The sequence below is a fragment of the Leuciscus leuciscus genome (genome assembly GCF_965113295.1).
Source record: "Leuciscus leuciscus genome assembly, chromosome: 8".
Lineage (NCBI taxonomy): Eukaryota > Metazoa > Chordata > Actinopteri > Cypriniformes > Leuciscidae > Leuciscus > Leuciscus leuciscus.
This window is the reverse complement of record NC_138732.1, coordinates 11843035-11870331: the sequence shown is the minus strand read 5'-3', so window position 1 is coordinate 11870331 and position 27297 is coordinate 11843035. Positions and strand designations below refer to the sequence as shown.

General features: G+C 42.3%; 1 protein-coding gene and 1 long non-coding RNA gene across 3 annotated transcripts in view; one reads left to right on the top strand and one right to left on the bottom strand.

Moving 5' to 3' along the window:
• The window catches only part of LOC309504679, a 360274-nt gene that overhangs the window by 79990 nt on the left and 252987 nt on the right, over positions 1-27297 (top strand). The window contains exon 3 of the long non-coding RNA XR_014208138.1: positions 26625-26771. This is a non-coding gene — a long non-coding RNA (uncharacterized lncRNA). The remainder of the gene's footprint in view (positions 1-26624; positions 26772-27297) is intronic.
• The window catches only part of fstl5 (follistatin-like 5), a 123264-nt gene that overhangs the window by 52423 nt on the left and 43544 nt on the right, over positions 1-27297 (bottom strand). For both annotated transcript variants that reach the window (XM_082177858.1, XM_082177859.1), the window contains exons 5-6: positions 6329-6525; positions 789-909 (exon numbers count right to left, since the gene is read on the bottom strand). In XM_082177858.1, the coding sequence (XP_082033984.1) occupies positions 789-909; positions 6329-6525 (318 nt within the window). The remainder of the gene's footprint in view (positions 1-788; positions 910-6328; positions 6526-27297) is intronic.

The window sequence follows — 27297 nt, the reverse complement described above, 5'->3', positions numbered from 1 at the left end:
TGGAAACTTCAGATGCCCCAACACCCATGCAGAGACGACTCGAAGCCCGTGAGGAGACGACTCCATGCCCGTGAGGAGACGACTCGACGCCGGCGATATGTTATGCCCTAAATTAATGCATGATTAACTAACTGTATTTTTCTATGTACATTTTTTTGAAATGCACTTTCTGTAAAGCTGCTTTGAGACAATATGTATTGTGAAAAGCGCTATACAAATAAATTTGAATTGAATTGAATTGAATTAAATGAGTAAATGATGACAGAATTTGTGTTTTTAAGTTAACTATTCCTTTAAGTCCTCAGTAGTAGCAGTTTGATTCGTGAACAATTGACTGAGTCAGCTGAATCAGTCAAAAAACGTAAAAATTAACAAACTTGACTTGAACAAATCAGTGTTTCTCGACTTACTGAACTGCAAGTCATTACTTTCATCATGTCTAATTGGAATAAGAACGAGAACAGTTAACTTCCTCCCACGTCCAATCACTAATAAAAAAGAGACTAATCTACTTCCTGTGAGAATGAACATATATCCATATCCAAAACACATATCGAAAATATTGCACAATGAAAATAAACCTGCTCACATCTGTAACCGAGACTGAAAATGTGTTCAGTTTCTTCATGAAAATACTGCAATTATCCATTGTGCTATTAACAAATGACACTGAAAATAAGTGTCACAGTTACTGAATGTGCATTCAGCCATGACGGTGCTAATTATGCAGCTGAAAATTTCTCTCAGCTTTGTTCACTTTCAACACTTTATCAAAACCCAACACTCACCAAAAGCTGCGTAGAACTCCTCTCTAGTTAGGTGTTCGTCATCGGTGACGTCGTTAAATTTGAACAGGTCGAACAGGGTGCACTCTGATGCCGTCCTGCTCAGACCTTCCTGCTTGATGACCTGCATGACAACAAGATTACAGATCAAAACATTAAAGAGATTAAATCCAGAGCAGCACCTAATGTATAACATGATTACTTACCAGCGCAAATGTGTTTTGTGCAGTGAATGTTGCTCAAGGAAATACTAACAAAGGATGTTCACATTTAAGGACATGTTTGTTTACACAATTTTGGAGCCGTCTTGGGCCTCCACATGACGTCTGATGTAAAATCTCCATCCTGAAGCAAAACTTCTCTAGTGTACCATTCTGAATAATTAAAGATGTGATTCCTATCTGCATCAGACATTGTGCATCCTGTCGGCTGGCAAACATCCAGAAGTGAGCAAGATTTTATAACAGCCTTATGCTGGAAAACATGAGGGATTACTGTAAAACGTTCTATCATACATTCATCCATGCCAGAAATATCTGATGGTAATTACAGTTAGAGAAAGAAAACTGGAGGGATTTTGGATAATAAATGTTAGGGGTTAGATTCACAGTTAAGATTTGGAAAATCCCTTGAGCATATGCGGTATGAACAATCATATTTAACTTGGTGACTGGTGGTCAATGGATTCAAAACTTACCGAAAATGGTATAAACTATATTATGTGTAGTTTATATGGTATATATACCTGATGGTATATATATACACCATCTCCTGAAAGCTTTAGCATACCTAGTGCTAAGACTGACCCACACTGACTTATATTACTAAAACCAGACCTGTGTGTTCAGATTCAATCCTGTCCTTTTATTACTGTATCTGTTGCCATCTCTAATCTTCTTATAGAGACTTGATACCAGCACAGAAACTGACTTAGCACCTTCACTTTCTCCTCTTTTGCTTTACAGTGTTGATTTATCATTTACTTCGAAGACAAACCAAAGTAACAAGCAAACTTTCAAATGCTGAAATTTGTTGATATACCTCTCTGATATGCGTGCCGCATGCTATAGGCGATGTCAGCAAAGTTTTCCATAATGAACGACTCTCTACATCCAATCCACCGTGCTTAATGAAATCCCAGAACAGCTTTAGGCATGCACTTATTCTATCACTTTCAAATATAAACACTTCTAGATGCACAAAAATGCAGGATAAAGTTAGTTCTGGAAAAAGGTTTTTGAGCATTATTTGTTTGAAGATGCAACTTTGTTTAATATTTTGCATTGGATGTATTGAAGCACACATTTTTAAAGTGTCTTAAAGGGGTCATATAATGGTACATGCACTTTTACAAGTTGATTGTACTGAAATGTGTGTTGGCAGTGCCTGTACACAACCATCATAAAATGATAAAAATCCATCCAGTGTTTAAATCTCCTTATATGTTTTCCAATCTCTCAAATCAAGCCGTTCGACCTAGTGACGTCACACGGTCGGACGCCCCTCCCACGATTGTTGATTGACAGCAGCGTTTCAACACAGTCCCGCCCTCGCTCATGAGCGAGCTGTCAATCATACTCCGCGCGTCATTGTTGATACTCACTGGAGCACTGTCTATGAGCAGAATGGCGTCTAAGCGATTGTGGTGTTCTGTTCTTGGGTGTAATAACGAACACAGCAGTCATGCTGATGTTCCTAAATCCGAACCGCTGAAGACGCAGTGGCTGAGTTTTGTTTTTGAAGGGAATATTCCCCAAGGTCAACGTCAATGCTTTCATGTTTGCGCGAATCATTTCACAGACTGCTTTATAAACGAGGTTCAGTATAAAGCTGGATTTGCTAAGAAGCTGCTCCTGAAAAAAGGATCGGTACCAACTATTTGTGTTCCTGCTGCACCTCCAGAAGAAGAAGTGAGTGTAACGTTTTATTAGCCTTTGTATTAATCTTTATATTAATCTTTGCAAATCGCTTGCTGCACGCTTCACGATTGTAACGAGGTATGTTGTTACGGGAAGAAGGAGGCGGGAACCGGCGAACATTCAACAATATTTAACGAATAAAATGACACAAATACAAAATAAAAGTAAAAGCCAGCAGCCCCTCACGGACGACTGCTGGCAACATAAACCAAAAACAAAACATCAACTAAAACACAGGCCTGTCCTCTCTCGCTCTTCACTGTCGTCGCTCCTCCTTTATGCTTCCGCTCCTCCGTGAGAGATGCGAGACCGGTGCGTCGCGCACGTGTCGCTCATTATCAATCGCGCCACCGGCCTCGCGCCGTCCTCCCACGGCCCTCGACCTCGTCGTGCTCGCCACATACCCCCATCGCCCCTCGCAGGCCGGGGGGCACCCACGAGACTGCGCTTACTCCCCCTCCCCCCCTCCCCGGGGGGACCGATCACGGCGGCTGCGGTACCTGGGCTGGAGGTATGGATAGACGAGGTGAGGGAAAAGGAGACGGAAGCACGAGGAGCGACAGAGACGAGAGAGGGGAGAAAAAAAATAAAAAATTCTTGATCCGGTTCCCGGACACACTGCCGCTCGGTCCTCAACCAGCTGAGAGTCACTCGCGGTGCCATGCGATGGTACTGGACATCCGTTGGGGAACAGCTCGACGCTCCTCCGCCTCCTGGCGGACGGCGATGGCTCCTCCGGTTGAGGGCAGCCGGCAGCGAGTCTCCCGTTCCCTGCTCCGCCCCCATCATGGCCGACGGCAACAGGCTCCGGCCCACGGCAAACGGGACTCCTCCGCTCCCTCTCGGACGGCAGCCACCCCTCCTCGACCCAGGAGCACGGCAGCGAGCTCGAGCTCCGTCCCCCCAGTTCTTCCATTGCTCCAGCACCATCGCCTCGGGCAGCAATCGGCGGCCATCGCTCCCTCGTGCTGCCCGACCTCCTCAGCACCGCGATCCCCCCCAGCAGCGAGGGCTCTCCGACAGCGTGTCCCTCCTTCTTCCCGGGTTTCGGCACCAGTGTAACGAGGTATGTTGTTACGGGAAGAAGGAGGCGGGAACCGGCGAACATTCAACAATATTTAACGAATAAAATGACACAAATACAAAATAAAAGTAAAAGCCAGCAGCCCCTCACGGACGACTGCTGGCAACATAAACCAAAAACAAAACATCAACTAAAACACAGGCCTGTCCTCTCTCGCTCTTCACTGTCGTCGCTCCTCCTTTATGCTTCCGCTCCTCCGTGAGAGATGCGAGACCGGTGCGTCGCGCACGTGTCGCTCATTATCAATCGCGCCACCGGCCTCGCGCCGTCCTCCCACGGCCCTCGACCTCGTCGTGCTCGCCACAACGATGAATACGGCTATTTTTACACTCAGGTACATTACGGCATGTTTTCTATGTACGACGTTGTCAATATAATTCATAATCCCACGTTTATAATGAACACCGCGTTATGGTTATTGTGTTAGAAACGGTGTACGCACAGAACAGAGGGGTGGGGTGAGCAAAGCTCATTATCATTTAAAGACACATGCACTTAAACGGCGTGCTGAAAACAGAGCTGTTTTTGACCAGGTAAAATGAGTGTTTTCTTACAATACTAATGAGAATTTTTAACTAAAGTATATTACAAACTTTTAATTTAGACCCTAAAGAATCATATTAGCTTGTACAAAAATGGCATTATATGACCCCTTTAAGCATCCCAAAATGTTTTGGTGGCATTATATACAAATGGTATTTTATACCATGTACTGTATATTTTAAGGCTTGGTATTAAATATATAAAAATTTTGCATTAAGTAGTTTCCAGAATGACACTATGTATTAAATAGGCCTATATTATTTGAATATAAATAAATGATTAAATATATGATTTGGCATCAATAACAATACTCATTCATTAAGTCAGAAAAGGTTCATGGACTGTCCCTTTACTTTCTGCATGAATATCATTCCAGGTGTACCAGAAGACCTACAGAGTTGAGCAGAATACTGATAGAGTTTAATTGCTCTATTAGAGCAAAATGCTTTTATTTCGCTGCAAGGCATTTCACTATATGTTCCTATTCCTAACAACTTTTCAACCTTGCAGTAGCTTCATGTCAAAAGGCCAAGCTTTTGTATTCAGGGCCGGTCCGAATTTTCACTTTTTACATTGTCTTCGATCTGCCATGCATGAAAAGAGATCTATTCTTCTTCCACTGAGAATGAAGAAATATGCAAATGACATGAAAATATTGCACAATGAAATTGAAATGGCTCACGCCTGTAACCGAGAGTGAAACTGCGTTCAGAGTTTTCTCTCTGGAGAAATATGAATAAATTCATATTTTGCTCATTTTGCTATGCACAGTATCTCTATGGACAGGTGTAATCTTTCTGCCGCAGGACAAGATAAAGCACAACTGACCTGGGATCAGTTTATGAACGAGTTATTAAAAAAAAGAGACAACCTCGCCTGCTCATTTGCCATTTCAAATTAATTCAATAGAACGTTGGAAAAGTGATCCCCAGCTATTTTCATAACATATCAGATTCAAAGATTAGATATTGTATTATTGTAAACAAACTCAAACAACGTGTATTCGCATAAAGGCTTTGATTGGACTTCATAATTTCTTTTCCCCTTTTTAAACTTAAAATAGTACACCAGTTCATGAGAAGTTAAAAAATCCCTCCCAGTTCATTTGAGTTTAATGTGAGACCAGGGTTAAAATCTGGAATCTGACCAGGCCAGCCTTGATGGACTTGTTCTCAAGTGACTTCTTGGTTGTCTTTGAAATTTGGGCAGAAACATTGTCTTGTTGAAAAATAATATTTGATCATTGATCATTTGGGAAGCAAGCCATTCTGAAATATTATCCTGTATTCCAAAGCATTAAATTACTTTTCAGAGTGAAGCTCACCCATACCAGCAGCTAAAAAGGCTCCCCACACAATGACAGCTCTTTCTCCATTATTCACTATGGTAGAGATGCATTTATTCTTAGATGCATTTATTATTATATTTCTCAGCAGATTTTTGAAGTCACGATCTGGAGCATCACCATACAACTCCTGTTTCATCGTGATTCTTCACTCCACACACAACTTCCCATATTCTGCCGAAAACTTCATTCTGTCTTTGATGTTTTTCTGAGACAAGCAGCAATGGCATTTTAAGAAGTGCATTTGCTTAAATTTGGCTAATTTCCTGACCAATAATTTGTGGTTAAGAGCAGCTAATTCTTCCTTGGTGACATATAATTCAGCATATCATAAATACGCTGCTGTTTTCATTTGCAAGGCATAAAAACATGTATGAAAGATTAAAACAGCAAAGGTTTAAAATGATAAATGATAGCTCACTCAACAGGCCCAAAACACTCTGACCTCTGGCCTGAATCCATCTTTGTTGTTTAACCCTACAACATCTCTATTTTTCTCTTTTATCAGAAAACTGACCACTTCTGTTGGTTTGAAAATGGTCATTAAGATGACAGATACACGTTAAGAAGGTCAAAAGACCCCACTTAAGTACGTCAATTAAACGGGTGAAAGAAAAGAGACTGATTTTGTTATGACCTTGAACTGTCTTACCTGTGAGAGCTCACTGCTGTCAACTCTTCCACTACCATCTGCGTCAAAGCGCTTGAACATCATGTCCACCAGATGCTTCCTAGTTGCCATATCCTTCTCATGGCTGCCATGGTTACCAGAGGTCAAGTACCTCTGAGCGTGTAAGTCCAACATCTTGGTCTTCAATTTTTTATAATCTCCCAGACGACAGTTATCATCTGTGAAGAGTGGGAGAGAAATGGTGGTCAGATCAGTGAGGGATATGGAGATGGATTCATGGTTCTGCAGCATTACTAATTCATCAATACTGTGGCAATATGAAGCCCTTTTTACAAATGGTCATGTGAGGAATTCTAACAGGTCTGTCATGTAAATAAATGATGAGAATTTGCAGATTTGGTGGATCTCACAAGAAGAATCAGACGAACTTGAGGATTTCCACATGTATTTTCATATATACATTTGGTAGGCACTTTCATCAAATGTTAATTATTAGTGCATTCAAAGCATATGTTTTAACCTTCTGCATTCTCTGGGAATCAAACCCTCAACCTCTTTTATATAAATATTTAAAAAATGCTATTTTCTGTGAATGTGTGAGACTTCTGATTCATTAGCCGCTATAGGCAAATAACTAGAATAACAAAGTGCAGTAAATGGAAAAACTATTTGTCCTAAAAACCAGCGTGTTGATTACGATAATAACGTAAAATAATATGATAACGAATACCAGTTTGCAATATCAAGCAGCAAACAACTAAAATAACTGGAAGCGAATGACACCGGAAGTCTATAGCACATTTAAGTTACAGCTGGCTGCGCCTGTTCTTATGTTAAAGATAAGGTGGATACAACAGTTCAATATACATGAAGTTAATATTGAATACCTTACATTTTAGATACAATATTGCCACTTACTTTGTCTGTTTTGTTCCACCAATGCATATTAGTTCCAAACAAAACCTCTGTACTAAAACAGAACCTCTGTACTAAAACAGAACCACTGTACATCTCCGGAGCAACACAAATTAGTTTAGCGATTCTTTAATTCTGAATGATTTGCCATTTTGAATGAATGATTCAATGATTCACCTATTTAATTCCTGAATAAATCAGCATAAAAAAAAAAAGGTTGAACAAATGATTCAATGACTCATATTAACAGTCTCGTGTTTCTTTCCTAAATAATCAGCGTTTCTGAACAAATATTTTCAATAAATGATCAATGACTCACTCATGAAGACTACAAACTGGTGTAACTATGTAATTTGAATTACAAGAACAGCATGCATAAATTAGAGGTAGTACATATGATGATAAAACACAGCTATTATAAATCTTCAAACAGCTCAATCATTATGTCCATCAATAAAATGACAAAACGCCATACTGCTGTCTCGACAATGCTAATGGGTTGCAAAAGAATCGCTCGGTGTTAGGCAAACACAGCAGAGGAGGACAGGCTCTGTGCATTATTCTAGCATTCGTGTTAGAGAAAGCACTGGAAAGGTGACATAGGGACTTAAAACAGTTGCAGGAAACAATGGCTGGGAAGTCTTGTCAAAAAGCATTTGACAATATTTGAGATGTTTTTGTCGTTATATGTAGCTCATGTGGTGCAGTGTGGCTTCTTGTGAGAATACCGATGTTGTTTCTGGAGCATAAGAGATGGATAATGAAAGGCAGAAACAGAAATGAAAGCAAAAGAGGGAGAAAGAAAGAGGTTAAGGAAAAGCAGCTGGTTTTAAAGACTGTCAAACTAGTTTCACTGACAGATGTCAAGTCATTCACAGCTCATCTCCACATGACTGCACCACTAACTGCAATGTGTGTGTGTGATATACTGAGATATATGAATATACGTGTGTGAGCCTGGTGTTGTGTGCATGCGTGCTGATCAGCCAAAGCGTGCCACACATCACAAAATGGCCTCTACTTTGACAAGCCACCGTGGCAGGAAAGCTTCCTTCCCTAGAAATGTCAGAATGAATAAAAGATAAATGGCTGTCTACCGACTACCTTGCCCAGAGGAGATGAAGGTCAGTGTCATCAAACCTATGTGTGCGTGCACGTTTACACACACGGCACATTAGCATTCCCATATTTTGGCTTGTGGCAAATGAGGAACTGCATGTCTTCTATCATATTCCAGTATTGCAGATGTGTGACTGGGGGAATATTTATACTGCATCATCCACCTGTGATTTGACAGCTGTAGCGTTCCAGCAATGTTGTTATACCGTGCAAAAGGCAAAACTCTGAAATGTGTGGAAAACTGGAGATATCTAGAATCAGAGCTACATGAATGAGCAGCATTTCAACAAGAGCCTATCCACGTGTGCTTTGATTTTTAGTGTGAACTGAAGCTGTGAGAAACCATGTTTGTGGGGGAAAAAATGCACCAAAGATTAATTTGCAGTACATATATAATAGTGACACAGCTGGTTATTGAAAAAATAACGACTGTTTCCGAAAACAGAAACCCACAGTATTTTTGGGGGCTTTTGTTTACTTCAAAACACATTTTTCTTGTGATCTTAACTTAACTAAAAAAAAACAAAAAACAACAACAACAGTATCTTGTGTTTTTCTTTTGTTCTGTTAAAGATTAATTATTTGCAACATCTATCGTATATTTACTGTAACAGGATTTCAGGGCTAAAAGTCTTCAGAGTTTCAAGAGGTCCATTTATTTTCCCAGAAACAGTTTGAACAATCAAAGGTCCTAAAATAACTTACTGTACAATGCAGTCAATATGTTTGGATATGTATATGAAATTTAGGGATGCAAAACTAGTAAGCCGAGAATTATTTTCATGTTATGGCTGATAACCAATAAATGGCAGATAGCATGCAGAGGTCTGTCATTTTTATCATAGGTACACTTCAACTGTGAGAGACATAATCTAAAACAAAAATCCAGAAAATCACATTGTATGATTTTTAAATAATTAATTTGCATTTTATTGCATGACATAAGTATTTGATCACCTACCAACCAGTAAGAATTCCGGCTCTCACAGACCTGTTAGTTTTTCTTTAAGAAGACCAGAAAGCAGTGTAAGGACATCAGGGATAAAATTGTAGACCTGCACAAGGCTGGGATGGGCTACAGGAAAATAGGCAAGCAGCTTGGTGAGAAGGCAACAACTGTTGGCGCAATTATTAGAAAATGGAAGAAGTTCAAGATGACGGTCAATCTCCCTCAGTCTGGGGCACCATGCAAGATCTCACCTCGTGGGGCATCAATGATCACGAGGAAGGTGAGGGATCAGCCCAGAACTACACGGCAGAACTTGGTCAATGACCTGAAGAGAGCTGGGACCACAGTCTCAAAGAAAACCATTAGTAACACACTACGCCGTCATGGATTAAAATCCTACAGCGCACGCAAGGTCCCCCTGCTCAAGCCAGCGCATGTCCAGGCCCGTCTGAAGTTTGCCAATGACCATCTGGATGATCCAGAGGAGGAATGGGAGAAGGTCATGTGGTCTGATGAGACACAAATAGAGCTTTTTGGTCTAAACTCCACTCGCCATGTTTGGAGGAAGAAAAAGGATGAGTACAACCCCAAGAACACCATCCCAACTGTGAAGCATGGAGGTGGGAACATCATTCTTTGGGAATGCTTTTCTGCAAAGGGGACAGGACGACTGCACTGTATTGAGGGGAGGATGGATGGGGCCATGTATCGCGAGATCTTGGCCAACAACCTCCTTCCCTCAGTAAGAGCATTGAAGATGGGTCGTGGCTGGGTCTTCCAGCATGACAACGACCCGAAACACACAGCCAGGGCAACTAAGGAGTGGCTCCGTAAGAAGCATCTCAAGGTCCTGGAGTGGCCTAGCCAGTCTCCAGACCTGAACCCAATAGAAAATCTTTGGAGGGAGCTGAAAGTCCGTATTGCCCAGCGACAGCCCCGAAACCTAAAGGATCTGGAGGAGGTCTGTATGGAGTAGTGGGCCAAAATCCCTGCTGAAGTGTGTGCAAACCTGGTCAAGAACTACAGGAAACGTATGATCTCTGTAATTGCAAACAAAGGTTTCTGTACCAAATATTAAGTTCTGCTTTTCTGAGGTATCAAATACTTACTGTATGTCATGCAATAAAATGCAAATTAATTACTTAAAAATCATACAATGTGATTTTCTGAATTTTCTTTTTAGATTCCGTCACTCACAGTTGAAGAGTACCTATGATAAAAATTACAGACTTCTACATGCTTTGTAAGTGGGAAAACCTGCAAAATCGGCAGTGTATTAAATACTTGTTCTTCCCACTATATATATATATATATATATATATATATATATATATATATAAATACAGAATAAATCATAAAGAATCCACAATCTCTCCAAGACTGCTGATTTATCTGGGATAAATCAAGAAATTATTCAGTTCCATTCTGATTTATTTGCATACCACACAAGATAAATAACTTCAAAGCAGCTTTAAAAGAGGACAGTGTTAATTGCTCAGACTGGCAGTTATGTTTTAAGAGAACATTGACTGGAAAAACACCAAAAGTACCACTGTCATGACATTCCTGTACACTGTTCATGAGATTGTGCATCTTTTCATGGAATATGCCAGTTCAAATGCTCAAGTTCATAATATGAAGGAAAAAAATGGTATATTAAATAATGATAAATTACTTGTGGGAAAGCATAATAAACTAAATAAATAATCTGTTCTGCATTAGATGCCTATATGCTTCATATTTTGTAAAGAATGCTGAAGTGCGAGCCAGTACATAAGGTATGTAGGGTGTTATACAAAAGGTGGACGAAACGTCTCCACAACAGCAATAGGTTTTACTAATAGCAAGAACAAAAATCAGAAAGGAATTGTTTCCAACTGATCTATCTATGCATTCTCTCTCCAACTTTCTCCCACAGAGGAGCACATTTACAAAGTTCTTCAATGACCTTCCTGTCTTTATTTGTTCAACCTTCATCCCTCAGAGAGTTTCTTATGGATGAAGGCTATTAAATATATATCCGTCCTCCAATGTACGAAACAACCGAGACCTCTAGTACTACAGAAGGTCACTGATAATGGACCGATCATGCAACTGTTTCTCATCTCAGTAAACACACATGTGAGCGCCAGGTCCGGTGGAAATAGCACTCCATGTCTAACAAGAAACCAGATTAATCCTCTTGTGTGTTCCTGAATAAATGATAGTATGATGGCATTGCTCACATAGGACGTTGCAGTTGATGGTTGTGACCCGTGGACCGGCAGCGAGAAGCGTGCTATGGCTGGTTGCCCATTCTGATGGGAATTTTGGGTCATCATATTACTTTGTAAAAGTGAGAAGCTGCGATAAACAAGTTTGTGATGGGCAATTCAAGACACGTAGACAGATAAAAGTGTTAGGCTGCATGTGTCTAGCTGTGGCAAGCTGCTGTTATTTATAATTGGGGTAATAATTTATAGGATAGAGCGCTAAGAAATGACGTCACAATATGCATTCACCTAAATATAGTCATGAACAATGATAGTTCACTCCTTAGACCACACACAATAAATAAAAGCTGTGAACCTTTAAAACAAGGTTTTGTCTAGCCTATATTCAAAGTTCGTCCAGACATTTCTTGTTAAATCTTTGAATTTAACTTTAATTTTATGTCCTTACATTTAAATTCTATATTCTGTTTGCTACCTCAATTCAAATTCAGAAAATAAATTGGAGCATAAAAAGCATTCTCAATTCAGTTTAATGTGAGATCAGCACACAACCCTGCACTTCACAGTTTGCCTATGTGCCAGAGCCTCTTTAAACTGTTCAGAATATCCATATTCTTTGACAAGCATTACACAAATGCAGCATTAAGCACAAAGTCATTTAGTACAAGCCATAAAACCACTCAAGTGGCCTGCGTGGTTCACTTTGAAGCAAAACTTGACACGTCCAGGCTGCCCAGAGGAATGACACAGGAAAAGCATTTGATCTCTCTCCGTTTGAAATTGGTTTAGACGGCCACCTGCATCCATATCTGCATGTTTGATCCACTTCGTGTGATGTATGTGACCCTGATTCACTTTGAAAACCACACTGGTAAATCTAGTTAGATCAGATGAAATTCAGTCCTGTCAGATGGTGGGTTTAATATGGTGGAATTAATAAAAACAGCTTGAGGGCTCGTTAACATTAACAAGCTAATTTTATCATTTAGATAATTCATTAAGAAATAATAATAAAACGGGCATAAAATAAGTCATTACTTTGGGGGAATATTACAGATAAAATATCATTACTCAGCTGAGATCACTCAGCAGCACCTTTAATGTTTTTTTCTTCTTCTTGGCTTTCTCCATTGTTTCATCATTTACTCACCTTCATATCAATTAAAACCTTTTGAAGAACTGTTTTTGTACATACATTGAAAGACAATTGGGTCCAAAACAACACTGGACCCCTCCGACTTTCACTGTATATAATAAATAAATAAATAAATTCAAAATTTAAGTTTCACAGAACAAATGCATGCATAAACATTTGTAAAGGCACATTTGTAAATGTTTTTTTTTATTTTTTATTTTTTTTACTTAATCTCAGCCGAGTAATGATACTTTATCTGTAATATTCCACCAAAATAATGACTTACAGCCGAGATCTTCAGCACTGCTCCAGGGGACACATGCACTGTCCTGCAAAGTTTAGCTCCAGCCCTAATCAAACTGACTAGAAAATCAGAGCATTCAACCAGTATTCTTTCCTGGTTCCATTAACTTATCTGTCACACTAATATTTAGTTTGCTAGTACTACAGTCCGCATCACCACAGTGAAATTTTGATCATCCCAGATCGGTGCTACAGCAGTAGATCAGGGTGCTGACTTGCCTCTCTGTTCACAAAGTACATTGCTCTACATGCTCTATACATCAAATACACACCCGGCTTCAGTCTCTGCTTCAGTCTGAGGTCACTGATCCCAGTCTTTAAGGGCACAGGGCCAGTGCCATTGCTGTCAAGTTCTGGCGCAGCAGAAATGGACGTGTGAACGCAGTGGGCTGTAAAGTCTGCTCTCTCTCTCGCTGCGCCTGACCACCTAACATCTCGCTGGAGAATTTCACAGGGAGCGCATTCAATAACAATCTACCTGCTGCTGGATATCCATAAGAGTTGTTGCAATGACAAATGTACAACTCTCTGGCAGCCAGGCTATTATTCAGGCTCTCCCAGTGTGATGTGCGAGTGAAAACTTTGCATTTGCCTTAGTGTTTTGTCCTTTTTCCCTCTTTCGTCTTCATTGTTTTTGTCTCTCTGTGTCTCAGTAGTGCTGCTTTATTCTACATAAAGTAAGTCATCTTCTCCAGCTGTCTACCTCTCGTTTCACCTCTAATTTGATTTCCACACTCTCTTTTCTCCTGTCACAGGTTCTTTCTATTCTCCTTTCTTACCCCTGTCCCTTTATCTCTGATTTCTCACTTTCGCAGGCACTGGTACACCTTTGAGGAGCTCATTACCTGCCGGTAGACGTGGATGTGGCTTCTCTTCAGGCTGGAGGTGACAGTGACATTAAACAGCTCAGGGTCTTATTATCACTCTTCTAAAACTGCAACAGAACAATCTCTCTCTCCTTCTCCCTCTGTCTTGAGCTGTAAGGACTATAACAATTTTTATATATTTATTTATTTTTTGAATTGGGAATGTTCTGAAATGTCGAGTAGGCTGCACACAATGGTAAACGTAAATTGATTATTTTGACAAGTAACTGCAATTTAGCACTAAAAATTTTTTGGGAATAGAAATAGAAATTTATATTTATTTGATAAAACCAGTGACTTATTCATAAAGAGTCACTTATTTTGTTATACTGAGTGAATCAGTGTTTTGCACTTTTTTGTATTTATCATATTTAGTCAACCTTTCTCCTGTTTTTGTTTAGTCAAGTTTTAGTCGACTCTTCTTTTTTCGTCAATGATATTGCATGTTGATATAGTTATCATTTATTTACCATGGTGTCGTCATCATCTCAACTGGGTCATGGGAAAAAAAAAACTTGTCGACAAACATTTTCCATCATAGTTTCCGTTAATGAAATTAACACTAGAACAAACACACTTGGAAACCTTACATTTCTATAGAAACTTTAGCAAAATTGTTTGTAATGATGCAAAAGTGAATCAGTTTTGCAATGGAATTCAAGGTCATAGCACCTGCTGAGATGGTTTGTGTGGGGCATTCAACACCATATACAAAAACACAGCTACATTTTGAAGCATGCAATGTATGCAGGCTATATATTTATTTAATTAAATCTCAACATTGGCAGTTTTATAATGCGCAAGGCCTCATCACAGTATCAATTTTAATTTGATTGCAAAGCCCTAGACTCAAGTAATGCACACATACTACAGTCAGTTTGAGCAAGGTCGGTGGAAGCGAAACTCACAGTTTAAGTGCTGAAGGTCCCGTACACACTTGGAGGAACTGACTTTGACAGATATAACGAGTGAGAGGCTGACAAGGCCATCTCGTCAAGAACAACAATATTTTGGCAAGGCTCGGCTGAGCCGGCCACCCTGAGGGTCAGTGACAGAGAGAGACTAGATATGAGAGGAGGACAGAGAGATTTCTTAAGGCTCTGCCACTCTTTTCTTCTGTGTGGGGCCTTTTTTGGCACTGGCATCAGACTGAGTGGTAAAGAGTTGCTGTTGGCAGTAGCTAACATTGAGGAACAGAAGAGAAATAATACCTGATAACATCAGCAGAAGAGAGGATAAACGAGACAAAGACAAAGAAAGACCATCTATTGAATTTAGAATGCATTTTTGTCAGAAGAAGCAACAAAAAGCATCCAGATCTTATCGTTTTTGCCAGCAGAAGGAAAGAAACAATCATTTTGAATGATCAGGGCGACAAACCAGCTGTCTTCAGTAGTATAATATTCATTTGTAGAAACATTTATGCAACTGTGAATGCTCACTTTGATATTAATTAACAATAGTGCCTCTTACATTCACAGATGTACAAAATAGTGTTCTTAATATATATTAATCAGCAAAATTTTGAATTCTTGAGTTGGAATGTGAATTGAATTGGAAAGTAGTATGATCATTTGAATGGGAATGACAGGAAAAGGAATTGATTGAATTGCAATTCACGAAAATCCAACAGAGAAACCCTGGTTTACAAACGTATGTTTATTAAATATATAATACTACTAATAATAAAAATAAAAACGATTAAAAACAGTAATCTTGTGAAATATTATTAAAATTCATTATATATATATATATATATAATTACAGTTTAAATTTAAATTATTAATTAAAAGCCTAACTTGAGTAGTTAGTTGAAAATTACATTGATACATTCAATTCGTTGATGAATTTCTTCTAATTCAATTTAATTCTTCTAATTCTACTTTAATTTTTCCATTGTGTTAATGACTTCAATTCTAATTCAGGGATTAAATATCAATTTAAATCCTCAATTAAATCCTGACAGGCACACAACTCTAGTTCCTAGTGTGGATGTTATTAATCTCATATATATATATATGTATATAAAAATTATATTCAAATGAACTCACACGAACGTCTCGGGTTACGACTGTAACCCTTGTTCCCCGAGAAGGGAACGAGACACTGCGTCGTCGTCGTGACGACACTTTGGGGAACGCCCTCAGCGTAACGCATCTGAAGTATGAATGAAATCTGTCCAATCCTGATTGGTGCTGCGTCATGACGTAGTAGATGACGGCATACCCGGAAGATACAAAGGGACGCCGGCACACACACACATTAGCTATTTGCGATGAAGCACGCGCTCTGCCCGTGATAGGTGTGGCGACGAGACGCAGTGTCTCGTTCCCTTCTCGGGGAACAAGGGTTACAGTCGTAACCCGAGACGTTCCCCTTCGAGGGAACTCGCACTGCGTCGTCGTCGTGACGACACTTTGGGGAACGTAATACCCACTATGCCACACCGTAATCACACCCGCCCTAGTATGAAGCTGTAAAACAGGCACACTTAGGACGCGAGCACTCTGGCGCCAGGCGTCACAGGGAGTTGCAGACTGTAGAACCGTATGAAGGTGTGCGGAGTGGCCCACCCAGCCGCTTCGCAAATATCCTGAAGCGAGACTCCAGAAAGGAGGGCTACCGAGGAGGCCATGCTCCTGGTAGAATGAGCCCTCACGGCCATAGGTGAAGGCAGATTGCGCACCTGATAAGCCGTGGCTATAGCCTGGACAATCCAATTACTGATTGTCTGCTTGGATGCAGGCAGCCCTTTCTTGGGTGAACCAAAGCACACCAACAACTGGTCTGACTTCCTCCACTGAGAAGACCTCTCAAGGTACACTCTCAGGGCTCTGACTGGGCAGAGCAGGTGAAGTCTCCCCTCTTCCGCCGTCACGTGAGGTGGAGGATGGAAGGCCTGAAGAACCACTGACCGTGCCACATTAGATGGCACCTTGGGCACATAGCCCGGTCTAGGATGTAAGATGGCCTTAACTCCGCCAGGAGCAAACTCCAGGCAAGTTGGCGTTATAGCCAAGGCCTGGAGATCCCCCACTCTCCTCAGAGAAGTGATAGCTAGGAGAAAGGCCACCTTAAGGGTCAGGTTCTTTGCCTCAGCCGACTCCAGTGGCTCGAAGGGGGCCTCAGCCAACCCTTCAAGTACCACCGCCAGGTCCCAGGTTGGGACTCTGGAGCGAGCCGCAGGCCTCATCCTCCGAGCCCCACGGAGGAAACGTACAACCAGATGGTGCTTCCCCAAAGGCCCATCACCTATAGGCGAGTGGAAAGCCGCAATGGCAGCCACATACACCTTAAGTGTGGACGGGGTAAGACCGGCGGAGAAACGATCTTGGAGGAACTCCAGCACTGAAGCCACTGGGCAGTTAACTGGGTCCACCTCACGCTCTCTACACCAAGTGGAAAACACATTCCACTTCAGGCTGTACAGTCTCCTGGTAGAAGGAGCCCTGGAGCTGAGTAGGGTCTCGACAACATCTGCTGACAGGCCAGCCTCTAGGTACCGAGCCCCCTCAGGGGCCAGACCCAGAGGTTCCACAGCTCTGGCCGGGGGTGAAATATTGTGCCCCCTGCCTGCGACAGCAGATCCCTCCTCAGAGGAACCTGCCACGGAAGGCCGTCCAGCAGTGCTACAATGTCCGAGAACCATACTCGGGTCGGCCAGCGGGGTGCTACTAAAAGTAGGCTGATCCCCTCCCGGCGGACTCGCTCCAAGACTCCCGGGAGCAGAACGATCGGGGGAAATGCGTACAGACGCAGCCTTGGCCACGTCTGCATCATGGCGTCCAGCCCCAGCGGAGCTGGATGCCTGAGAGAGAACCACAGTGGACAGTGGGACGTCTCTTGAGACGCGAACAGATCCACTTCCACTGGGCCGAATCTCACGCACATGGCTTCCACCACCTCTGGGTGGAGTCGCCACTCCCCGGGCCTCAGCCCCCGCCTCGACAGGACGTCTGCTCCCTGATTTTGGTCCCCGGGGACGTACATCGCTCTGAGAGACGACAGTTTCCCCTGGGACCACAGAAGGATCTGGTGTGCCAGTCTGCATAGAGGGCGCGACCTCAGACCCCCCTGATGATTCAGATACGCGACTACAGAAGTGTTGTCCGAGCGTATCAGGACATGGTGGCCGCGGAGGTCTGGGAAAAAGCTCCTCAGAGCTTTGTAGACCGCCAGCATTTCCAGGCAGTTGATGTGCCAGGAAGAATGCCGGGTCTCCCACAGACCTCTCGCAAAGCGGCCGTCCATGACCGCGCCCCAACCAGTGAGGGAGGCATCTGTTGAAACGGTTTTCCGGCAACAAGATGCTCCCAGCACTGGTCCCTGGGACAGGAACCAAGGTTTCCTCCATATGACGAGAGAACGAAGGCATCTGTGCGTTACTCTGATCATACGGAACGGATTTCCCCTCGGGGAAAACCCCTTGGCTCTCAACCACCACTGTAGGGGTCTCATGTGTAGCAGGCCAAAAGGTATGATGTTGGACGCTGCTGCCATGTGCCCCAGCAGTATTTGAAACTGCTTCACAGTGAGGTTGTGGCCTAGCTTCACTCTGGAGACCAACGCCTGTATGGAACCCACCCGAGCAGGAGACATTTGTGCCCGCATCGTCGTGGAATCCCATACCACTCCCAGGAACGTAGTCCTCTGGGAGGGCGTCAACACGCTTTTCTTCGTGTTGAGTCTCAGCCCCAAGCACCTGATATGAGCGAGAACGACATCTCGATGTCGAACTGCCATATCGTACGACTTGGCTAATATTAGCCAGTCGTCGATGTAATTGAGTACACGAATGCCCTGGAGTCTCAGCGGAGCCAGCGCTGCATCCATGCACTTGGTGAAGGTGCGAGGGGAAAGAGCTAGGCCAAAGGGAAGAACCCGATATTGGTACGCTTCGCCCCCGAAAGCGAACCTCAGGAACTTCCTGTGACACGGAAGGATGGAGATATGGAAGTATGCGTCCTTCAGATCTATCGTGACGAACCAGTCCTCGAACTGGATCTGACTCACGATGGCTGGAATTGTGAGCATCTTGAACCTGAATCTCCTCAGAGAACGATTCAAGTGCCTGAGATCTATTATTGGACGCAACCCCCCATCCTTCTTGGGAACTATGAAGTACCGGCTGTAGAACCCGGACTCCCTGTGTGGCAGAGGAACCCGTTCTATGGCCTCTTTTACCAACAGGGACTGAACTTCCTGTTCCATAACCCGAACCTGCTCTGGGCCGACCACAGTCCAGACCACCCCGTTGAACTTCGGTGGAGGGGAGCTGAACTGCAGCCTGTAACCCAGCTCTACAGTACGCAGGGCCCACGCAGATATATTCGGAAGGCATGACCATGCGCCGAGATAATCTACTAAGGGAACCAGCCTCTCGAGGCTGGCCTCGGGTATTAACCGAGACTCGTTCCCGACCCCCTGAAGCGGCTGACCGGCAGGGAGTAGTCGAGAATGATTTTCGGTGTGCATACGCGTTCGCTGCCCAGCCACAGGTCTTTTTAGAGGTGGCTGGAGCGGCGTGCGTACGCGGGAAATCAGTGTGGCCCGAAACGTACTGGACGGCGGGAGCACAGCACTGATTCCCCGAGAGCTCCGGGAAGGAAGCGACCTCGATCGCTCCATCCCGGGGGGGACAGCTCTCAGCGGTCCGGTCGCAACTAGGACCGCTTAGAGGAAGCCTTCTTCGCCTGAAGGACGGTCCTTAGATCGACCTTCGGCTCCGAAGGCTTACCTCGAGAGCGTCGCCTCCTTTGCCAGGCTCCCTCGGGAGGGGCGCGGGAGGCAACACTCTCCTTTTGCACCCGACGGTGCGAGGAGCTGGCAGACGGCTGAGGCTGCCCCTTAGAGGCAGCCTTCCTAGAGGAGCTGGAGCGACGGGGGAGGTATTGCTGGAAGGCTGCTGACTGCTTTTTCACCTCCTGAAACCTTCCAACAACGGTATCGACCGCGCCACCAAAAAGGCCAAAAGGCGAGATCGGGGAATCCAGGAGAAAATGTTTTTCCTTCTCCTTCATCCCTGATAGATTTAACCATAGGTGTCTCTCAACGCACACCAAACCAGCCATGGAGCGGCCGATGGCACGGGCCGTCTCCTTTGTGATGCGGAGAGACAAATCAGTGGCCTTTCTGAGCTCCAAAATATCCTCTGGAGATGGCCCTTGGCCTTCATCCAGCTCCTTAAGGAGGTCGGCCTGGTAGGCTTGCAACACTGCCATCGTGTGCAAACAGCCACCAGCTCGCCCAGCCGCCATATATGCCCTGCCCACCAGCGCTGATGTATCTCGGCACGGCTTAGTGGGCAGTACCGGGGCCTTAAGGGACGATGCGGCCTCGGGGGAGAGATAGCTCGCGAGAGCCTCCTCAACCCGAGGTAATCTCCCATAACCAGATTCAGCCGCCCCCACAACATTTGCAAAATCAAGGACTGGGGGATTAGAGAGCCTGGCTGAAAATGGTTTGTCCCACGACTTACACAACTCGTTGTGCAAGTCAGGGAAAAAAGGCAGACCCCGGCGTGGAGGTTGAGATCTGCGCCTGAAAAACCTCTCATCCAGCTTACTGGGCGGCTGGATTTGAGGTTCCTCCTGTGGCCAGTCGATATTAAGTTTGGCCACAGCGCGTGTCAGAACCTCCACAAGCTCCTCTTGGGCGGGTGGATGCGCTGGCGTTTGAATTTCTAACGTCGCATCACCCGCCTCGATGTTTAAATCATCTGACTCCTCAGAGCCAGACAATTGCAACATCTGGTCCTCCGCCTCGCGGGAAGAAGCCGCCTCGCGAGCTTCCACACGGGGCGGGAGAACGTCTGAATCTTCAGACGAGGACTGGGAAGATGCCGTAGCAGTCCCATGTCCCGCTGACAGATCCATTTGTGAGCCCCACGATCTGCGACGCCGCTCTGCCTCGGCAATAGCGGGCCCAGAACCGCGAGGCTCGCGAGCCTGGCCGTGCTGGTCAAACACAGCGAGCCGTGAGCGCAATGTTCTCAGCGGCAGCTTATCGCACTCGCTACAAGCGGCTCCCTCGAGAGCCGCCCTAGCGTGCTGCACGCCGAGACAAAGCACACACAGCTGGTGTGTGTCCGAGCCCGAAATATAACGTGGGCACGGATGCACACACTTCTTAAACTGCTCGCTCATATTGATGCTTGTGGCTAGAATAGGACAGACAACAATAAATAGGACTGACAAAACACAGAGCGCTTCAAGCTGAAGAGCAAAAAGCTAATGTGTGTGTGTGCCGGCGTCCCTTTGTATCTTCCGGGTATGCCGTCATCTACTACGTCATGACGCAGCACCAATCAGGATTGGACAGATTTCATTCATACTTCAGATGCGTTACGCTGAGGGCGTTCCCCAAAGTGTCGTCACGACGACGACGCAGTGCGAGTTCCCTCGAAGGGGAACCCAACCGATTATCCACGAGTGCAATCAATCTCTCTACCAGACCCCCAGGTCAGGGGGGGTCACACAAAATCAATATGTGGTTTATGGGGATTCTCCATAGGCGTAATGTTTTTTTATACTGTACAAACAAACTGTATATTCTACCCCCTAAACCTACTTATCACAGAAAACATTTGGCATTTTTGAATTTAGGTTTACGAGGAATCCATGTTTACATCGTAAACCATGTTTACATTGTAATACCCATGTCATCATACATATTTGTGTCCTCATAAACCATATATAAAAGAACACACACACACACACACACACACACACACACACACACACACACACACACACACACACACACACACACACACACACACACACACACACACACACACACACACACACACACACCCTCCCACAGACATGTGCTTCATTAATATCCACGTCCATCCACGAGAAAACTGAAACAAATATGTTAAAAGTCTAAAATGTTTGATTGACGGTTCATGTCTCTAAAGAGGCAATTCAAAACTTCAATTGTTATAGGTTGTCATTGTCTTACCTTCAAAACTAAAGCTGACCTAAAAAAGTCACCATGTATCTCAGCATTCTAGACGATCACAGGACGCCCCGTTCATTTAATGTGTGTCCAAAAATGGGCTCAGCCCACTGTGGCATTGGGCCTGTGTGTAATCAGACTGCTGGTGATAAACGAAGTAATCTGCGGTATTGGCAACCCGCTCACTCATGCTTTCTTTTTGTGTTGGCTGGTTGGGAAGGACTGTCAGTCAAACTGATAGGGCTGTCCAGCAGACACTCTTCACAGCGGCCTTATGGGAGAACCGCAACACGCATCCAGGGTTTTAATCAAAATACCAGCCACTTTGCTTCTTTGTAATGTCTTAAATTGACATTGTGTGCCTAACAACAGTCTTATGTGAAATGTGAGAAGTGGCTATATATTCAGTTACAGTTGCTATATATTCACACTATCATAGTTTGGGGTTGGCATGAATTTTTTATGTTTTTAAAAGAATGCTTAAAAAGTAACGTTGTGAATTATTAATACTATTTACATTAACGTTTTTCTATTTAATATATTTTAAAATAGGGCTGTGAAAAGATTAAATCGTGATTAATCGCATCCAAAATAAAAGTTTTTGTTTACATAATATATGTGTGTGTACAGATTATTATATATAAATACACACATGTAAGGAACCTGTGCTTTGTCATGTCTCTTATTGTGAAAATTGTCAGTTCATGTTCCTTTTGTAGTTCTGTTCATGGTCTTTGTAGTTTTGTTTGCTAATTAGACTCAGGTGTCCAGTGTTATCTAATTAGTTCTGTTATTTAACCATGGTGTTCTTTCTTACCTGGACGGATTATTGTTTGAATGTTAGTTTGTTCTAATGTTCGTGTGAACGTGCCCTTCGTGGTTCATTGCTATGGTGAAGCTCTACGCTCTGTCATGTGTTCTACGCTCAAGCCATGAATTACTGTTTTGAGCCATTAAACATCATTTTTTACTGCATCTAGATTCTAACTTGGTTCTTGGAGCATGTTACAACACACACGCATATATGTATTTAAGAATTTTTTTACATTTATATATAAAATATGTATACAGTACATACAGTACAAATATTTCTTAAATACATGCGTGTATTTATATATAAACAAAATAATTATACACAGTACACACACATATATTATGTAAACACAAACTTTTATTTTTGTTCCACAGCCCGATTTTAAAATGAATGTTATTCCTGTGATAGTAAAGCTACATTTTTAGCAGTGATCTTTCAGCAATCAGTCTATTATGCCAATTTGTTGCTAAAGAAACAACGATATATATGAAAATAAAGCACAACTGAGAAGTTTAAATACTGTACATAAATACTGTATATATATATATTAGGGCTGGGGGAATTAACGTGTTAATCTTTGCGATTAATTTGAGATGTTTAACGCGTAAAAAAAAAAAATAACGCAATTAACGCAGCACTTTTTTTTTTTGCCTCGTTTTAATGATTTCCTGTTGCGGCTGCTATTGAAAAGGCCGAAAATATGCCGTCCCGCCCCTCCGTGTTCGGCGATCAGGCTTCATTCTCGCACAGCTTTCATGAGCGGGTCTTTTCCGCTCCGTGTGTGCTCTGCGCTCTCCGTTCCGTGTGTGTGTTGGCGTGCTCTCTGCTCAATGTTCCGCTCCGTGTTTGCGCTGCGCGTTCTGCTCTGTCCTTAACGGCCCAAACGCTCCAATCATGTGCCGATCACGCACTGGAAAAGCAAAGTCCGCTCAAATAAAGTGAAATTTCTCAGTAGTAGACTTCTGTTTGCAATAGCCCTACTGAGCTGGTATAGTCATGCTGGGCAACAATGGTAAAATGACCTGCTCTGATCACATACTCTGGTAATAATAGCTTTGGAGGACTATATTTTATTTTGATAATTAGTAAAAAAAAAAAATTAAGAATTAAAATCTGTTAAATTGATTATGTTGATTGATTATTGAAAAATAATAATATATTGATATATTGATGTTTAATATTATTTTAATATAGGGCTATTTTCTGTTCCTTTTTTTTTTCCTGTGTTGTTTAATTTAATTAGGTGATTCTAAGTTTAAATATTGATGATTACAAGCTTGCGGGAAATGCAATTAATTAGCAATTAATTAGTCAACACATATATATATATATATATATATTAAAATAACAGCACAACACATTATGAAATGTTCTGTAGAACAATGTAGTTATAGTGTATACATGTATGTATGTACACACTATTAGGGATGGGACGATACACTTAAACTCACGATACGATGCACCTCGATATGCCAGGGTCACGATACGATACGTCACGATACGATATCAAAAAAGAAAAAAAAAGAAAAAAAAAGGTAGTGCAGACTAACTTTTTTTTTTTATACATGCCATGGGATTAATCAATGCATGCTGATGAATGATGTATAATAATAATAATTAATCTGCATACCCTAGTTTTGCACAGATGTAACAAGGCTGACAGTGACACAATAAGACCTCATGTTAGCATATTTTTATTTATGTATGTTCTTTAATGTTTGATTATAATTTTACTGTCTTCACATAGGGATGGGATTTGATAAGATTTTATCAATAATAATGCCACTGACGATTCTGATTATCGATCCAATTCTTTAACGATTCTCTTATCGATTCTTGATAGCACTGTGTGGAAAAATGTTTAAAATGCTTTTTAAAAAAAAGTGGTTTTATATATTTTAAAGTTTAAGCTTGAGTTAGCAAACTGTACTTTTTATATAATGTATGTAATAAATAGAACCTTATTGTAAAGTGTTACTGATTAGTTATACACCGATTCAGACGTCTCCTGAGTTCACTGTTGGAAAGATCAGTTGTTTTAACGATTCATTCAAATGAATCGGTTCAAATGAGTCATTAGTTCGCGAATTGGACGTGTCGTGCGCGTTGTGTGATTATCCCAGCAGTTAGGACATGGACATCCAAGATTTGTGTCAAGTTGTCAACATAGAAAACATTTCATCACAGTATAGTTTTATTTCGTTTAATTAAAGTGTTGTTTTATGTCAGCTGAATGTCCGGAACGCTTTTCAGAGAAGATAAGGAAAATTATTTAGCACAATTCACACCCAGCAGTATAATTCAGGGGAAAAAAATATCCGAATGCTCCACACGAAACTTTGGTCTTCCGACCTTTTACCACCGTGTCGATTTATTTAGATTAATATGTGCGAGGGAGAGAGAGCAACACAGCGCCTAGTTTGGAGACGGTGAAGTCGTTTACACAGAGAGTGCGCGCGCGCGACCGGCTCTCTCTCTCTCTGGTCGTTCTTTTAGTTAAAACATGCGCCCTGTCACAAACGCAGCCGTTCATCTACATTACTCACCGATCAAATAAGACTTGGCGGGACAAAAATTCACTTTGGCGGGCGCTAAAACAAGTTCAATGCAGGAAAATTCATGCGTGAGTTTCCATTAGACTCGCACGGTAGCCAGGCAAAGGGCGAGCTCAGCTGTTGTTGACGCTGTGTGTGTCATGGTGTGTGTGCTTCAAGATTATAACGCAAGTGCTAAGATTCCGATTGGCCAAGAGAAAAAGTGCTAAGATTCCGATTGGCCCAGAGAAATGTAAATTATAAGAATTATCCAATAATGTTTCGCAATTCTAGCCTGCATGGCAGTTTACTGTGAGAAACAAACCGCTGTCTTGACGTGACGACGTACCGCACCGTTCCCCGGATATACATTTTTTTTTCATTTAGTTTTACCCTGCTTGATCAGCAGATGGTGCTGCCAGCCTGCCACCAACTGTATGTCTGCCCCATATACATACACACACATATAATACACTAAATTATTTATATACTACGCAAATCATGCAGCAGTGCCATCTATCTTTATTTCGCGATCCATTTTTTTCGACCTCGATGCGTTTCGTCACGTTTTGTATCGCGATATTTTGTCAAACGATATTTCGTCCCATCCCTACACACTATAGCTGCATACTTTGTTCTACAGAACATTCCATAATGTGTTGTGCTGTTATTTTAATTCAAGGGTCCAGGTTGACCTTTCTGCAAAATAATTGCCCATACGGACAGAGTAATGAACACGTGACCATTAATGCACTCTGAAGGCTGCCATAAAAACATGAAATAACCGTGACAATCAAAGGGGAGCAGAAGTGTTTTATCTCATAAGATCAAAATAACTATGTCACGTGTCACAGTGCTTGATATCGCCTCATAAACATTAAAGGCTCTACAGTATTTTCATGCTGGCTGTGCAGACATTTGATATTCAGTTACCCGTAATGTGCCGAACAATGTTTCTTTGATGGAAAAAGGAAGGGAGTGAAACATTGAACGGCTGCCATTACAGAGTGACGGTGGAGGCCATGATATAAGAACAAAGGCAAACAGTCACCAGAAGATCTTCTACAGTCCTTTTTACAATGGCAATTTAGCTATCACAGCAAACGTAATACTGACTGACGTGACTGATAACAAAACTACAATCCCTTGCCCTTTAAAAAGAGTGTGAAAGTTTTATCTAATCTGAGCTCCTCCACTCCATATACTGTAGGAGGACAGTTTGTGATTCTATAGATAAAAAAGAATTGCTTCCCTCCCTCAAATATACATTCTCTCCTTGAACATTTCTGCACAATCTGAGAGGTTAGTGAATGCCTTCGAGCACTTAGCATAGCGTTGGAGTCAGGGAAATGAACACATGACCTCTCTCTGACTGTGTAGAGCTGCACAAGTGTAACAGGAATTTACTGAATTGCAAGAAATGCAACACAATGACAAAACAGAGAAACTTGAAGTGTTCTGTTTTGAGGTATGTCTATTTTGAAGATTTGGGAAGTTAAAGGTATAGCGGAGGATCTTTCCAAATTTTAGATAAGACCCGCCCTCTCCACTTTTTGAAAAGTTTGATTGATTCACCAGAATGATTGACAATTAGGAGGACCAATAGTTTAGACTACCCACCAGGAAGTAAAACATCCTCCGCTATACCTTTAATGTACAGTGCCCTACACTAATATTGGCACCATTGGTAAATATGAGCAAAGGCTGCTGTGAAAACAAATCGGCAATATTTATCCTTTTGATATCTCATAAAAATAAAAATAAATCACAAAATTCTAACCTTTCATTGAAGAAAAACAATTGAATGTGTGTGTGTGTGTGTGTGTGTGTGTGTGTTGGAGCATGATATTGTCAAGCCATGACTTCCTGTTCCACAGGAATGTAAATATGAGGAAACACAAAGGCCAAATTCCCTTAATCATTCATCACAATGAGTAGAACCAAAGAATATAGTTCTGATGTGCAGCCAAATAGAAAGTGGCTGTAAGAAAATAGCTAAAGCATCGTGATTCGTAAATTTCAATCAACTAAAGATGTTACAAATCTGCCTTGAAGAGGACATGTGTCTATATCTATATAAGGATCACAGCTGGAGAATTGCAGAGATTAGTTAAGTCTTGGGGTCAGAAAGCCATTTTTTATTTTATTTGATCAAACAGCACCTACGTCACCACCAGTTG